The following is an 18,148-nucleotide window of genomic DNA, read 5'->3' as shown; positions in this document are numbered from 1 at the left end:
GTGTCCCTCTGTAGTTCCCAACTCTATGATTGAATTCCTAAGTTAACTTCCATTAATGATGGGCTGCCATTTGTAGGTGCAAACCAAATAAACCTTCTCCTCTCCAAGTTGCCCTTGGTCATGGTGCTTATCATAGCAATAGAAAGCAAACTAGAACCAGAAACAGATATGCAGGGAATGCCTGTCTTGGACACCATAAGATAACAGGAACTGGAAAGATGATCCAATAAATTCATAGAGGTGATGTTAATCCCACAGATTTGAGGAGAAAGATCACCGACTCAAATCATGGCCAAATTAATTAAAGAAAGCTTTTTTATTTGTCTACATAGAGATCAGCTTTGGACTTGGGGAAGATGAGAGTTGTTATAGTTCAGGAATAGGAGGTTTCCAAATGGTGGATTTGACAGGTAAATAGGCAAGGTTACATCAGCAGACCACAAACATCACAAGTTGGTAATACAACCTCCTAAAACAAAGACATGGTTGCAAGGTGGTCATAAGAAGGTGGCTATGACAACATTTTGAAGTGAATGTGTGGTTGCTCTTTTCCTGTAATGGGCAGCACAGAATCATCTGTAGACAAGGTTACAAGTGGGACATAGCCCAATCCTTGAGAAACAGATTTAATAATAAACAGGAATGAAGTTAGTTTCTATAGTAAGATGACTTTCAAGCCTAAGATGGAGGCAGGCTGGGTATCATTGGAGATAAAAACTAAATGACCATATGTAAAACCCTACATTTGGCAGGTTAGAGTTCAAAATGAGTGCACATAAAAATGCATTGCCATCAGGGATTAATGGAATGAGAGCCTCCTTTTAGATAGGAGAATAGCACTTGGGGTCTGGATCAGTCAATCAGAACTGGGTGCTTCTGAAAGGGCAAGAACATGGACTTCATTGTTCACAGAAGAATGAAGCTTCCATGGAATCTGAGAGAGTAAATCCAAGAAGTTATCATTTTTGCTAAACACCATCCTAACTGAGATGCTGCTGCTGTACAGGTGGCTGCAGAAATCCATCAAAGACACTTAGAAGAAGAAAAAGAAACGTCCCCAGTGGATTCCAAAGAAAAGGCTCCTCAGTTGGGTACAAGTAAAAAGGGCAAGAAGGAGAAGGAGGCACCCAAGAAGAAAAAGGCAGAAAAGAAAGCAAAAGGTATTCAAGGCACTAGAACCTGGTACCCAAGTCACTTCAAACCTCTTGGTAGGAAACCAATCTTTAACCAGGTGATTCACCTCTAAGCCACTCAGGTGCTAGTCATTGTTTTAAATTCTGGCTGTAGTTTGCAAACTGCTTTGCATATCAGCACCACCTAATTCGTTTAAGCAAATTTGCAGGTGTAACCAGTAGATGTAGCTCAAAGGCAGCTTTAACTGTACTAGAACTCATGACCCGGGAAGTTTGTGCAAAGGGACTGTTTGCTGCAGAAGTTAAGAGGCTCTGTGTTTACAGGACTCAGGGGCACTTGAATCTAAGCAAATCATTCTCTACTGGAACACTCCTACATAAACCTTTGCCATAGAGTCATGAAGGGTTCTAGAATATCAAAGGAAATGGGCTGAGAGATAACTCCCACTTACCTTAAGCAGCAGCACAAATATTACCTTTTCCTCTCAATGTTTCCATGTAGAATTTTTTATGTAATTCTAAGCAAGAAAGCAAGAGTAGAAGGCACACAAGGAAAATCTCTGCCACTGTATGTTTATTAAGTACCTACTGTGGGGGAAACACTCTATGATGTATGCCAAAGACGCACTAGGAAAAGCACTGAGGACAAGTGGAGGGGTAGTGGTGACCCTTGAAGCAAAGGGAAGAGAGGTGTTTGGGAAAGAACATGCCACTTTAGTCCATCTCATATTCTAACAAGCCAAAGTTTCAACATTTAAAAAAAACATTTCCATTTACTTTAATGGAGTAAGTGACAAAGTCCAATCTTTAATTATTCAGATGAGAAAACAAATGCAGAGGTTAATCTCTCCTTCATGTGTAATCTAGACATTCATCTCTGAGTACAGCAAATATACCTATCCTCTCACAGTTCCTTACTCCCTTTTCCTACACCTGAGTTGAGCCCCTTGTAATCATGCCCTTCAGAATGATTTATTGAACTGTATAGAAATCACAAACAGAGCCTGAAATAGAATCTCATTGCCATAGGTAGATCTTCAACAAACATCCACAAACTCTTAGTTTCCAATCAGTTTGTTGGTCTTTGCTTGAAGGGAAAAAAACTAAGAACTACTTTCAAATTAATACATAGATATTATATATATTAATCTATATATAGATAGATAGATGCTTTAAGACATAGTAATTCTGCAGGTGACTATCACTTTTTAAAATTCTGTAATCATTTCTGCACATGCTACTCACCTTTTTTTTTTCTTGAGATGTGACACAACATGTTTTGTTGTGAAAGCAGACGAGAAAACTTACAGAATTCCCAATGAAGGGTTATAAATACTTCATTGCCCAACTCAGAGAACCTCAGGTTCCTTGTTTCCAAATCTCCAGCAGTTTCTGACTGTACAGATTTTTGCTATGTCATCATATCTGCCTAGAGCCATGTCCAAAAACTTGTAGGTTGGTAATTTACTCACCATGTTTCAGTTACCTTTCAGGTAAATCCCCACCCATGGAGGTCAGTCCCATCACAATATCGCCGGAGGAACTAGCTGAAATAGAAAAGAAGAATGAACTGAAACTCAAGATTAAGGAAGAACATCTTGCTGCACTGCAGTTGGAAGGTGGGAGGAGGAATTGAACACAATCGTGCTTTTGGCAGAGAGCAAACCAGTAGCCCAATAGCCCAGGCAGGGATCATCTGTAGTCTCAGGCTGTCTTTGAGAACTCAGTCAGACAGACTAAAAACATACCATTCACATGGTTGTTTTCATTTGACCATAGAAAGACTGGCTTTGGCTATTATGGAGTTAAATGAGCTAGGTGAGTCTTATTTAATTTAACCTAGCTAAATTAAATAATTTATTTATTGAGGTAAGGTCTAGCTTTGTAGTCTAGCCTGGCTTCAAACTTGCTATGTAGCGCTTTCTATTCTTGAAGTAACAATTCTCCTATGTCTGTCTCCTGAGTGCAAAGATTATAGGCAAGTACCACTAATAAATCTTGTTTAGCCTATCTGCAGGCTGTCAGAAAGATTTAGGAAAGATTAAAACAAAGCAAAACAAAACAAAACAAAAGGCATAAATTCAAATTTCAAAGACTAGAAAAAAATAAATAAATTGCAAGTCGGTGTGGTTTTGCAGGATTAGGTAGAAGCTGTGTAACACTGATGCTTTCATATTGCAAAAGAGTAAGTCACTCCTCTCATTGGGACAATAAATCCTATAGGAAGGCAGAAGGCTCCCGTGACTCTGGGTGCTGCAGAGGTGGATTTAGAATTGAAATGGGGAAAGGAAGGGAGAGAACACACAGTTTGGCACACGCCTTTAATCCCAGCACTCAAGAGGTAGAGGCAGGTGGACCTCTGTGAGTTCGAGACCAGCCTGGTCTACAGAGTGAGTTCCAGGACAGCCTCCAAAGTCACAGAGAAAACTTGTCTTGAAAAACAACAACAACAACAAAAGAGCACTACTAAGTGTAAAGCTCATGAATAATTCTAGTTTAGAATCTCAAAAGACTTTACTGCACATTCCATTTTTGCTTCTCTGAGAGGGAAGCCACCTTATCCACAATGGGTGTCGCAAACCAAAGTGTATTTGGTATAAGTAGATTTGGGTCATCATAAAAATGCATGTATGCATTGAAAATACAATAAAAATCCCCCTTTATTTATTGGTGTATATTAGTTTTATAAAACAAGAGGTTTCATTTTGATCTTTTTATATATGCATATAACATACTTTGATCATATCCATCCCTCGTTTCTTTCTCTTGATCCCCGCACCCCCGACCCTTGTATACTTTCTCTTTCTAAATAGCCTCAATTCTCCTTCCATGCATTTTTGAAATACAGATTTCCTATGACTAAGAAACCATACTATTTGTTCTTCTGAGTTCCATTTATTTAGTTTACATCCAGTTTCTCTTTTTGAATAGAAAAAGCCACACAATTTCGACTTGAACTAATAAAGACAAAAGCTTTGGCTGTCCTTGAAGATTTATTAATAAAGGTGATTGACGTCTACAAGTTCATGGAAAAATGGCTTGGCCAGAGATATTTAAATGAAATGGCCAGGTAAGTAAGGTTCTCCACAGCTAAAAGAAGCAAACCATATTAAGTGCCAGAAATGAAAAAATTGACAAGGGTGTTTAAGACATCCACAGATTTTAATTGTGTGTGTGTGAAGTTTAAGCTCCAGGCACTCTTGTTATAAACACTCAAAATGAATGTCACCATCACATTCGTTTTGACTATTTTCTGCCAGTAAACTGTGCATCAGAGGGCTCTGTTGTGATACCACTTTCATTTTATGAGTTCAGTTTTTACTCTTTTCAAGGAGAGCTTTAGTCTGCAAGGTAATATTACATACAATTTTAATCCAGGAGACTGGGATTCCCAAAGTATCCACAAGTGAGTACCAAGTCTGATTGCTTGGAGCTCATCAGTTTTATCTACATAAAAGAAGGACTCCAGCTAGGCTATTGCTCCATTTTCAGCTTGTGCAAGAGCCTATAATATGTATAATGAAGAGAAGATTGCAAACATTTACTGAGAGTTTTTCACTTGAGTGAGAATGGGCATCAAATGGCAAATGTTCTCAGAAGCAGTAATTACTATCCGTAGATATCCTCTGTGTTTCTCATCACGGAAACACACGTTAAAGTCTTCAAGCCAGGTGTTCAGTACTGTTGGTCCACCACAGAGAGTAGGAAATTGAAAAATATCCAAACATACCAATTTCCATAGGGTAACCTTGCTACCATTATGTATAAAGAACTATTACCGTTGGGCAGCCATATGGCTTACCATTATCTTTGCAATGATATTTGGTCCTAGTCTGTGCCTGCCACCTATAAATGAAAGATTTTATCTCAGTTCTTAGGATTCACAGCTTCCATCTGTGTGTCTATGCATCAAGTGTAAATGAATATTAATTCTATGTGATAAACTGATAAACTTATTTGTTTTGTGTATGTCTCTCTGCCTTCTGAATCTGAAAATTCTATGTAATCTGACCACAGGAAACCACAAAATGTGAAGCTAAAGAGTACTTCTGAGACACACACACACACACACACACAGAGAGAGAGAGAGAGAGAGAGAGAGAGAGAGAGAGAGAGAGAGAGAGAGAGAGAGACTTACTGTCAAATCCATTTGAACCCTAAATAGATTTTCCTGGCATTTTCTTTCTTCCATATTGAAATCACTCATAGGAACCTTCCTTCCACTAGGTGGTGCACGTTCATTTGATAGTGTGGTTCTGGCCAAGTCTCAACCTGTACACCCTATGTTCATATAAACTCAGGCTCTATGTGATACTCTTCTTGTGTGTCCCCAGCAGGAGACCACTCTAAACCACAAATTAATTAGCAAATGTTGTATGGACATTCACAGTGAGCATTGGGAGTAGTTTAATTCAAGGGCATCTTTTCAAAGACAGGTACTAATAATACTTTTTAAAGTTTCAGTAAATGAATATTTTGTTGCTCATTCTATAAAGACAAAGTAGGCATGTATCATCTTGCAATGTTCAGTCTTTCATCATAAGATCAAGACAAGGTCTTTTTTCATTACAGTGGTGGTACACTGAATTATGTCTAATACCTCAGACACCTTTACATTGCCTTCATTTAGGCCATTAACTATTAACCAGCTATTTATACCCATGATCTGTGTGGTTTCTTGGAAATCACCATAAAAGAGGGAGTAAACATTCATGGCCTCATTTGAAAGATAAAACACTCACAGACTTACCATGGGGCTATGGTGAGAACATGTTATAGGTGAGAGCCTAGGATCCATTTCTGTTGTACCATGGTAGCCCTTAACTGTTGCTGCTCATAGTCACATCATCCAGCTTTGAACTTTGTGCACTGAAGGCTCTACTACCAAGTGTGTCCTAGGTAACATTAAATCCTTTGACGGTAAAGCTAGGAAAAAAAGCTTTTTTTTTTTTTTTTTTTTTTTTTTTTTTTTTTTTTTTTTTTTTTTTTTGCTTTTCTAGAAGTAAATGACAGTTATCAAACACTATGATCTGCCAAATCAACTTACTTTGAAAAATAATCTACCCTTTGATATAGTCTTTGTCATATAGAAAAGTATGTTTCAATAGTAATAAAACCAAATTTAATAGGCTCTCTTCTTGCTTAGCTTTGCATAAAACTGAAATGTATTAGGTACTTAATAAGGGTATTGCTGTTTTTAATCTTTATTAATTTGTATCCTGCCTAAGATAAATGAAAATCTTTAAATGCTTATAGAATCATCTAACTTATCATGTAACATGTCAGCTTGTGTGTGTGTGTGTTATTAAATTAACTATTACTCTAATAATATTTTCAATGGAGATCACCCTGTAAATTTTATTATTTTTAGTATAGAGAAGTTGACTGAAGTAGCTCGCTACTACATTGAAACATCTACAAAAATTCAAAATGAGATCTATTTAAGCCAAGAAGACTTCTACATCAATGGAGACATAAAAGTCTTCCCAGATGCTATGCCACCAGTCCGCCCTCCACCAGTAGAAAAGGAAGAAAATGGCACCTTGACAATCGAACAGCTTGACAGTCTCCGAGAACAGTTCTTAGATATGGTACCTAAAGGTAAGAAAAGAATCTCCACTGATGGAACACAAGATGATTGAAATTGTCTATGGTGGCTATCACTTCACCAGAAGACAAGTGAGCTCTGTTGGAGTGTGTGGCACTGCAAGGAGACCTTTCTCTGTTCTAATTTGTCAGATATTTGCTATAAATGACATTCATCTGAATTAAACAAGCAGGAGAGTTGCAGTGACCAACACTCCAGCACTGTGGGAGTGTGGCAGTAGTAATCCCTGGTAATTCTTTTCTCCTGTCTTCCTCCTCTCTTAGAGGCCCCACTAGTAAACTTGACACAGTTTGACATATGGAAGACAATCTTTGTCCATACTTCTAAGTAGAGATGTATTGGGTATACTGAGTTTGTGTTTGTCTAGACAGTGAGGGGATACTAAGAAGTGAAGGATGACCCTCTTAGAACTGCCCTTTCCTTCAGTGCCTCATAGATCTTGAGTAGAAACAAATGAGTTACTGGTAGGTATTTACCTAATTAATTTGGTCACATGAATGCTTATGTTATTTTCTTCACAAAAATTCTTGAATACCTTTTAGCATTACAGTTTTCTGCCTTCTGCAATGAATCTCACCAATTAATAGCCTATGTAATTGAGACTGATATGTGTGTAGAATCACAATCTATAGTCATCAGGACCAAACACTCAGTCACAAATCAGTTAAGCAATGTGTCTATGACCATATAAATTTTGGACTCTGCTAATTCAAAGTTTGTTCACCTTGTGTGAACTAAGTTGTCTTTCATAAATAGGTTTATTTTACTTCCTCAAATGTCCTAATTATTGAGACACCATCCCTTTTCCCTGGAGATAGTCAATGGGCTTTAATGTAAACACAGTCTCACTTTTTGAAAATTAGTTCCAGTATGTTCAGAAATTCATGGAAAATATCATTGATAACAGTTATAACTCACTCTATAGTTTATAGGTTTCCTCGCCAAGGCCAATGGGTATCAGGGTTTATGTATGTTTGCTTATATAATACATGCACTGACATGTGTCAGCTCATCAAATACCCTGAGAAGTCTTTATGCCTCCAATGTATAAAAACACACAATGTGTCTAAGGATAGACGTGATGGCGTCATTTGGACAAGATTAATATGGACACGAGCAAGTACCAAAAATCCAACTTTATCAAAAGCCAACTCAGAAATGTTGTTACCTTCTAGCAAGGCAGAGTCCTTCGTTTTTCCCCTTAAATGAATTTTGCAATGCACTTTAAATTTGTGTGTGTGTGTGTGTGTGTGTGTGTGTGTGTGTGTGTGTGTATGTGTGTGTGTGTGAATGCCCGCACAAAATGTTTGTAGATACATCATGTAAATGTCTGATGCTTGTGGAGGTCAGAGGTCAGAGACAGGCATTAAGCCCTGGAACTATGGTTACAGGTACTGTGTGCCACCTATAGATATTAGGAACTAAATATATGTCCTTAAGTTAAGTGCCATCTCCCCAGCCCCTACAATGCCCTTTTATCATATCAATTCATTTTGAAATTTCAGTAGCTTTTCATTTTGTCCATGGTTTATTTTTTTTTACATGCAAAATAATGGTGACTGAGAGGAAACTATCTGATTAGTGGGCTAACAAAAAGGATTTAGAGGCATTTGAGTAGGTGGAAGTAGACTTTTGAAAATTTTAAGTCATTCATAATTCATTTCTAAGGGATCCTAGTATTGATGGTGAATATCATAATACATTCTTCAATATATCCTCAAAGTCAAAGATTACATTCCAGTTAAGAGTTTAAAACTAAAAAATAAATGGCATTTGACAACCTAACACACACCTACCTCAACACATTAGCTCTATTAACGTTGAAATAAATGTATATCCACAAATAAAATTTATCATTTTTTCTGAATGTAATAAATAGGGTAGGACTATTTAAAACAATGATGAAACAGCAAGAGTGATGTCTTGGTCACTGTTCTATTGCTGTGAAGAGACAACATGTCCATGGCAACACTTATAAAAGAAAACGCTTGGCCAAGTAGTGGTGGCGCACCCTTTAATCCTAGCACTATGGAGGCAGAGACAGGAGGATCTCTGTGATTTCGAAGCCAGCCTGGTCTATAGAGGAAGTTCCAGGACATGCTCCAAAGCGTTTAGAAACCCTGTCTCTAAAAAAGAAAGAAAAGAAAAGAAAGAAAGAAAGAAAGAAAGAAAGAAAGAAAGAAAGAAAGAAAGAAAGAAAGAAAGAAAGGCATTTAATTGGAGCTTGTTTACAGTTTCAGAGATTTAGTTCACTATCATCATGGCAGGGACCATAGCATCACTCAGTCATGGTGCTAGAGAAGCAGATAGAATTCTGCATCAGGGTTCCCCAGCAGCAGAAAGATACTGACTGATACTAGGCTTGGCTTGGGCTTTTGAAATCCCCAATGACACACTTCCTCTAAACAAGGCCTCATCAACTAATCCTCAAGTAGTGCCACTCACTGATGACTAAGCATTCAAATATATGTGCTTATAGGGTCATTCTCATTCAAACCACCAGAGGATTGATGGGCACAGAGAAAAATAAGTGATAGCTAATTTAAACACACACACACACACACACACACACACACACACACACACACACACACACACAATTAAAAGAAAACCATTTGCTGTGGTAGAGTTTAGAGTGTGACTTGAAAAGACAGGCAAAGAAAATTTAATATAAAGCAGTAGGTTAATTTTGAGACAATATGAAATTTAGGAAAATGCCCATGAGTGTAAACTAAAGGAGAATTCACGTGTAGTAATCATGGCTGGTCCAGGAAAAAAAATTGTGGAGAAAAAGATTACCCAATCTAAGGAAGCATTGATTCCTTAGATTTGGTGACAAGGATACAGAGTGTATTTAAATTTAGAAGAAGAAACTTTAGAAAATGTATGGCAAAGAGTATAGGAGGATGAATGTTGAGGGAATGGTCAAGAGACCAGCCTGTATTTCCTACCCCAGTTGAATGAAAACTTCGTAGAGGGTCTTTATCAGAGGAGTACCCCCAACACACTCAGCTGGAGAACCAGCCCACACATGGATAACTGTTGTCATTTAGACAGAAGGTACAGGGCTGTGTATGAGATGTGGGGCTTTTGATGATTCAAAGTTAGTTATGGTCTAACTTTGATCATATTATGAACAAACAATACTCTAGTTGAAAAGAATATGCATTCTCTATGATTATTTCTAGATATATGCTAGATAATTAATCACAGTTTCAGTGTTTCATCAGCTGAAGTAATGTTCATTGTCATTGTTTTTGCTGTTGATTGCCTAAACATGGCCTGCACAAGACCACACCAGCCAACACTGCAGCATAGATGGCGGGGGAGGCTCCAAAGGCATTGCCCCTAGCTGAGGAGCTACAGACTGTCTGTAGCTATTGAAAAGTGGAGTATGTCCTCTTCAAGTCAAGCTCCTGATAAATAGGTTGCCCATGCCAAGATGATTAGCCCTATACTCATGTGCATATGAGCAACACCAATTGCATCTATCATTATATATATATATATATATATGTATGTATATATGTATATGTATATATATGTGTGTGTATACATATGTAATATACAATACATATATATATGTATATATATTACATGACAAGAGTATATGTATTTAAGAGGCAGATGTGAGTGGGAGGAGTTTTTTAATAACCATGTGGAGTTTTTTTTTAAAAGGCAAAGACTCTCCAGACACTGTGATTCCAGTCACCAAGAAGCAGAAAAAGTCACAAAAACTTGACTACTACCTCCCAGAAAGAAATCATCAGTTTTTGAAAATCTGGCTAAAACAATACCCTTGGCTTGTATACGATGAGCTATTAAACGTTATGTTCTGTGTCCTGTGTCGTAAGCATGGGGTAAAGTCAGGGGGAAGTCAAGTGAGTTTTTTCTATGGCACGGACAACTTCAGGGCTGAATTTCTCAGTGCACATCATCTCAGCGAAGCCCATGCCAAAGCATCACTGATGGAAGCAACAAGTGGTTCCCCAGTGAACAGAGCTGCCTCGGAGCTAATGGTAAGGAACATGAGCAAAGTGACTCTTGGGAGAGTAGAGAATTTATTTAGATCATGCCATGCTCTAGCAAAGACTGGACGTCCCCTCAAAGACTTTATTTGGATGTGTAAGTTGGATGATATGAAGGGGGTTGATATAGGCCCAGTCTTCAGAACTAACAAATCAGCAAGGACATTTACATATTTCATTGCCGAAGTAGAAAGGAAAAATCTCAGAGAAAAGCTAGAAAGAAATAAATTTTTCTCTATCATCAGTGATGGAATTGTAGACAGTCTAGCCCAGGAAGTCACAATGGTCTATGTTCAGTTTGCACATGCAGGAAAAGTGCAATGTCAGATTGTTGGGGTACAGTCTGTAAAACAGAAGGACCCTTTGACAATAAAAACTGTTATTGAGAAAACTCTAGAGACAAATCTTCAACTTCAGCTGTCAAGCCAAGACTGGGCAAAAAAGTTGGTCGGTTTTGGAAGTGATGATTCCCCTGGAATAGAGGGAGAGAACAGAGTGGCCCTGCTTTTAAGAAAAATACAGCCATGTGTGCAAAGTGTGTATTGCTTTGCACATCACCTAGAACTGTCTTACAAAGCAGTGTTCCAGAGCATCCCTCTGTACAATGACCTCGAGGCGCTCCTTACCAATATTTACCACTTCTATCACCACTCTCCTCTTCTAAAGAGTTCTCTGATAACTGCCTTCAGAGGCCTCCACCTTCAACCTGTGATGCCTTCCCAAATTAGAGGCAGACAGTGGCTTCATGAACTACACACTGCCCTCCAGAACTTTCTAAAAGGATACCCAGCAATTGTTCAACAGCTGCATTCAGTAAGTAATTTTGAAATATGTTTTCCAGGAACATCAAAAAACAATTTTACTGAATTCTTTGGAGTAAGGTTTTTAAGATGTAGAAGTACCCACCATATCATTCCCAACTTATGTTACAGGCAGATAAAGGCAAAAATGATGCAAGTCAACAGAAAGCCAATGAACTTCTAGATCTTCTTCTCCAAGCTAATATCATCAAATTTGCTCATTTCTTAATGGACATCATTAGTGTCCTTAGTGTTCTGTCCCGTGCCAGTCAGAACAGAAATTCTTCAATTGGAGATGTATTTACCACCTGGGAGTCAACCCTGCAAATGCTCCAGATATATCAATCAAGGTGACAGGTTGAGGACATCTCAGGGTCTGACAAGGTAGAGAGTTTGACTTGGGGAAATTTTTTCCAGGTATTCGTCCATTTAATTCTTTATTTGGGTGATCTTCTCCCAGACCAGGGCCAAAAGAACGCAGGGTGGATTCAGCCACACACTTTCACGGTAACTGCCTCAAAGGGAATGAACACATTTCTAGCGTGAGAAAGGTGGTTTTAACACATCTTATCAAGAAGCTGCAAGACTGTTTCAGAGATGCCAGCCTAGATGTGGTGAGAGCAACCATGATTGGAAGCTTTAAACTCTGGCCCGCAAAGATAAATCAAGGTAACCCATAGGCACCCATACCTCTGAACTCTCTGTTCTTTGATTGCATGATGTTATTTTGGGTGTGTGACACTTTGTTTATCTGTATGGATTGCAGAATTTGGAGAAAAAGAGATATCCACCCTGATTTCACATTATGGACCAGTTCTAGAAGCTGCCAATGTGAAAACTGATGAAGTAGACACGGAATGGAGCATGTTAAAATTAGAAATATATGCCAGGTGAATAAGAAACAAGCAGAATAAAATGACATGTATACATAGCTGGGTAAAAGTTAGGTCTCTCAATCTTTCCTGTCCTTCATCTTGCCTTCTAGATTTCAGAACATTCGGAAGCTGACCTGGGATTTTGTGAACTCCATTTATGCACATAAGTATCCGAATATCCTGATGCTTGTTGACTTAGTTCTGGCCCTCCCTGCAAGTTCAGCAGAACCAGCACGCGGATGTAGTCAGATGAAACGCTCCCACTTACTCATGGATGAGAAAATCAAGGCTGAATGCTTGACAGACATCTTAATCATTCAGCTGAACTCTTCAGATATCAGCAGCTTTGACCCCAGGAAAGCTATACATTTATGGAATGCAAGAACACAATCATCAGTTGCTCATGTGGGACCTAATGTGGACAGCTCATCAAGCTCAGAAAGCCAAGATGAAAGTGATGAGTGATGCAACTTAAGATGACTTTGTTACTGATCGCAGCAAAAATAAATAACTTTCACAAAACTTGCATAGCAGCCACTCTTTGCCTCAGACACAACATTTTCCAAACATACAAAGAGATACAAAGCAAAAAGAAAAAAAAATTCCAGACTCATTTTCCAACTTTAGATCTGTTTGAATGGTTTTGTTTCAATTCTTTGTGTGGAGGTTGATACTTCTAAGCAATATTTCCATGTCATCTCTGAGCATTTTCAAAGGCTGAGCAGACTGATGAACTTCATTATCCCAGACATGACATACAGCTGACTCTTTTTCCTGAACAATTCTAAACTCTAGCTGCAGTGATTAACTCCTAGGACCAAACTGATAGAATTTTTCTTTAAATTGATCTCTGAACAAACTGTCACTGAAACTGTTATCAATGGTATCTAAACTATCATAGGCCTTGGACAGTATTAAAATGGCTTTCACATTTCGCACTCATATCTCCAGAAAAACAATTCTATGTACACTGAAAATATCCTTTTGTAACATTTTGTTTCCTAATGTTGCCATTAGAATATAACATAAAATTACCAGAATTTTAAGTGCTTTTCTTCCCTTTGCAATTTTAATAGATATTATTTGTGGTTCCATTTTTAAAGAACATAGTTGATTTATTTGTAATATCTGAAACTCAATGTGACATCATGCAAACTTTTATTTACAGAGAATTTTTACCCAGGAAAATGTTCTCATGACTAATATTAGGTGCTTCACTGAAATTCAAATAATATAAAATTCATCTCAAAATTACCTGTGGATGGTTGATTATACCAAAAGAATAAGAGTGAATTCTCACTACTCATCATATTACCTTACAAATCTTGGAAATGTACATGTGATTTGAATCACTGACATTTAAAGGGATAACTGTATTCCCCTAGGGTTTAGGAAAAAACAGTGAGGATCATGTGGACTTATAGATGTAATGAAAACTCAGATTTAAAAAGAAACATTAGGATGCTATGACTAATTCACTTTTGTTATTCCTGAAAAAAGATCAGCTCTATACAGTATACCTGTCAAATACCTGGATATATGTAACTGGTCTCCCATAATTCTAGAAGGTACCTTTGCTCTGTGTGTTAACCAAATATTTTTGTTGTTGCTGTTTATTTTATTTCTCCATTTCTAGTGCATGTGCATGCTTTGGAATGAGAATCTAAGTAGTTGTGTCTTGTGTAGATATGCTAAAGTACATTAGTAGACAAGAGCAAGGCAGTTGGATATTTAGTGGCATTATGATTAATTAGAACCTGCAATCTCATCAAATTCAATTCAATAGCCATCCAAGTCTCCCTGCAGTTACAAAACCAAGTGGTTGCTAACTGAGGACAAACAGAGAGATGGGTTCTACCTTCGTTGTGGTTGCCATCTTGTTTGCATGCTTTTTGAAATATGAAATGTTTTACTTCTGTGTTCTACTTGAGATAGCAAAATTTAGCATGGTCTCTTAAGAATTCAACCCACTTGAAACAAAACATCAAAGAAGACTTTAATTTAAAAAATGTGCAATTTCAATATTTTCTCAATCAGGAATAATTTTTGTTGTTTGTTTTGTCTTGTTTTTCTTTTTTCTTTTTTCCTGGACCAAGAGGACTCTTTGGAGAAATAACAAGAACATTGGGATTTTTTTTAATGATTTTAAAATAGCTTGTCTCTAAAGTAATAGTTATAGTGCTAAATCATTAAGGAAGTCAACAAATAAATGTTTCCTTGTATTGTAGGCATCATAGGAAATAAGGCATTTGCTGACATTCTGCTTGATTTGGTGACCCTGAGCCTTGGAACGAACAACTTTCCCAGTAGCTGGATGCACCTCACCCAGCCTGATGTAAGCTTCTGCTTTGTTTGGGATCTAAAAGCCTTTAATGCTAGTCTTACTTGGTCAGTCAATAGTGCTAAGGGAACTAGTACTTACCCAGTTTGTGGCACTGGCAAGAAATCTATGAAATTTAAATGAGTGAATGAACTTGAAACTAAGATATATTATTGATAACCAAACATCTAAGCATTTCAGAAACCAGGTGAGTCAACCAACTTACTACCAGTTTGTAACTATCTTAACAAGTATTTGAGAGTCCTTGTTTTTCACCATAATCTCCTAAATGCCCTAGGAAATAGAATAGTCACAACACACTACTCCATTAGTATGTTATGTTGTCAATCTTTAACCTTCCACTGGTGAAAAGACACAAGGTTTACTGGAATCCCATAAGTAAATTGGATGTGTAACAGTAAACAAAAAACACAAATGTCAAGACAGCAAAATTAATTAATTAATTAATTAATTAATGAAAATTCTTTCTAGTTATTGGCTGGTGTGGATCAGTTGTTAGAACAGAAAATCAAAGTAAACCCAAACCAGAACTGGCTCTGCCTGCCAATGCAAAATCCCTTTTCCCTTGGAACCAAACTCTGAAAGCCTCAGTTGGGAGGAGCTTCAAGTTAGTCTCACAAACACACCAGTGAGATTCCCTGTGTTCTTCCAGTTGCAGGAGATAACTTCTTTATTAACAGTAAACTCAGAGTTTGTGGACTGGAGGAAGTTCTTGATGGTCACAGCAATGCCATGGCCCATCCCCCTGGAGGAGGAGCTTCTGGAGACCCTGCAGAGGTTTAAGGCCGTGGATGAAGCGCAGACAGGCACCATCACTTATGACCAGTATAAGCAGGTAGACCAGCAATCTGGAACCCTTTGTCTAACAAGAATCCAGCTCACTAACAACAGGTCACATTTCAGGTTTCTGTTGTACTCCTTAGGAACTCATATGTAGCCATCAGAAACAGGAGTTTGGCTTCTATCCTCAGGGAAATCATCAGAAAAAACAAATAATAAAGCCAAAAATTCCTGGAGAACTAAGGTTTCTTAATAAAGTCACAAAACCTTCATTATCCTTCTCCCGAGTTCTCAGCCACTTGTTAATTGCTCATGGATGTATATTAAAACCACATGGGGGACTTTAAATAATCCCACTGTCCAGTACCCTATACCCCCAAGAATAGCAAGAGCAGTGGTAAAAAACATGGTGGCTGAAGGATGTTTTGGGTTTTTTTCCTTTGGAATTAGGGGGTTAGTGGATGATGGGACTTGTTTTGACAGATTGAGTTTAAAATGTCTGTGGCTATGCAGGCAGAAATGTCCTGCAATTCTAAGTCACTGCCATGGAAGTGGATGTTGAAACATGAATGGATGAAATCACATAAGGAAAGTGATTTCCCAGATCACAGTATCGGCTCATTGGAGTTGGTGGATAAAATGTAACTGATGTCTTGCTACAGAGGATTGCTGGAATTTTTAATACAGAAGATAGATCACAAATGATTGAAGAAAATAATTGGTCATTATAATGATAGAGATAGATGGATAGATAGATAGACAGACAGACAGACAGACAGACAGACAGACAGACAGATGGTCTTTAAGTCATCAAGTCAGATAATGAGTCCATCTCTTTGAAAGTTTTGAATGGTGATGGAATTCTGTAAATGACAGGGGTGCCTGTACTATTTGTTTCATCTCTACTAACTGAATGTGACTTGTTCACTATTTCATTTCGATAGAGACAACAAAGGAGTCACTTATACGGTCTTAACTTTGAAGCAGGGTGATGATCTGTATGGGTTTTTCTTGTGTGTGTGTGTGTGTATGTGTGTGTGTGTGTGTGTGTGTGTGTGTTTTCACTGAAAGCTTAGAGCTTCTGGTCTTGTCTTGTTTAGAATTAAGAGGCGGCACCCCTTTCATTAGTTAGCCTAGAGGTTCCTATGCTCACACATTGAGCCAAATGAAGAAACACTTGAATCCTAATGAGTTTCTTTATGGACAATCAAGATGCTAGTTTGGCTAATTAACTCTGATATATGTACTTCTCAAACAGCAAATCAGGAATGTTGCCACTGCTTACAGTTGGTTATGGTGATTTTATTTGAAAATGAAAGCAGCAGAGCAACTAATACTGCGTCCAGATAGTTTAAGATTCTTAAGTAGACATGTGTGCAAACCTTAGTTATTTATTGACACAGGATATCAAATTAAACATCTTTTTACAAACAAGAGAACAAAGGCCGATGGCAACATCTCCCAAAATGCTGCTCCAAAACTCAAACCACCCTTCACCAAAAGTGTGAGTTTCTTACAGAATGTTCAAGAATGCATCTAAGAGAACTCAAGTATTTACATAATCACTGTGTTTGGGGAATTGTTGACTTAAATGTCTCCATTTACCTCCTACTCCCAGATATCTCAGGATAATAAATGTGCACTTGACTTCACTGCATGCCTTTTTCAGATTTCATGCACTTGATGGCTCACAAAAAGATATGGTGTTTCATGGGGAAAAAGTCAAAACCATTTCTAGAGAAAAATTTTATGTGATCTATTGAATATGTCACATTAGACCAATAAAATAACATAACTGCAATGCTGAAATCAACTTTTCTGGAAAAAAAGAGTTGTCTGCTGTGCTTTCTGTTTGTCTGCCCCTCTCCTTTGACTAATTCCAAGTTCACCACAAGAACCATTTAAACATGGCTGATTTCTGAAACTTCTAAAATGGAAGTTGTTTAGACAATATTCTGAGGTTAGGTAATGAGCATAAAGTCTTATTTGGTTTTTGCTTCTTGTACTGTTGTTACTATCACAAACTATCCTTTGTAGATGTATACTCAGACTATAGAACTGTATAGAAATGTACAACACATAGGATCATATGTTTTCAAAGCATCAATTCATCTTTTACCAGTGAGAGCATGTTTACCTCGAGCTCAATCATTCAAACATTCTAGGACCAAAATAAACATAGTACAACTTCTCTTAGGAAACACAAATAGTTTAAATTCTTTAGTCAAGTGTTAGTATAAGAGTGCCAAGAACTTTTTCATGTTTTAAAGAAAAACACCTATTAATCCAGTAAGGCAATACACAGTTAACTGAATGTTGCTTTTCAATTTAATAAGCACGTTGGTACATGGCTTCAAATTTCACATCACTAAAATTTTATGGCTGAGACTTTGAAATTATTTTGGTTAATTTTTGTTGCTATGTCTTCAAGTTCATGGTATTTCCTCCACCAAGTAGCTTACTGATAATGTCATCAATTACAGTTTCCTGTCAGATACAGTATTTTTTTTTTATTTCTGTTAGTTGTGGAAGTGTCTCCTTTTCAATGTAGAAGGAAAACCCATGCTTCACTTCTACAGGAAA

The 18,148-nt window shown here is 37.6% G+C and overlaps 1 protein-coding gene across 1 annotated transcript in view; it reads left to right on the top strand.

Annotated features, from left to right (window-relative positions):
- Nucleotides 1-18,148, top strand: part of Spef2 (sperm flagellar 2) — a 159,839-nt gene that overhangs the window by 126,217 nt on the left and 15,474 nt on the right. The window contains exons 27-32 of the mRNA XM_027401298.2: nt 1,007-1,160; nt 2,627-2,752; nt 4,065-4,203; nt 6,505-6,734; nt 14,673-14,779; nt 15,438-15,620. Coding sequence (XP_027257099.1) covers nt 1,007-1,160; nt 2,627-2,752; nt 4,065-4,203; nt 6,505-6,734; nt 14,673-14,779; nt 15,438-15,620 — 939 coding nt within the window. The remainder of the gene's footprint in view (nt 1-1,006; nt 1,161-2,626; nt 2,753-4,064; nt 4,204-6,504; nt 6,735-14,672; nt 14,780-15,437; nt 15,621-18,148) is intronic.

Source organism: Cricetulus griseus, chromosome 2 (genome assembly GCF_003668045.3).
Source record: "Cricetulus griseus strain 17A/GY chromosome 2, alternate assembly CriGri-PICRH-1.0, whole genome shotgun sequence".
NCBI lineage: Eukaryota > Metazoa > Chordata > Mammalia > Rodentia > Cricetidae > Cricetulus > Cricetulus griseus.
The sequence above is the reverse complement of the archived record's forward strand: the minus strand, read 5'-3'. Positions and strand labels throughout refer to the sequence as shown.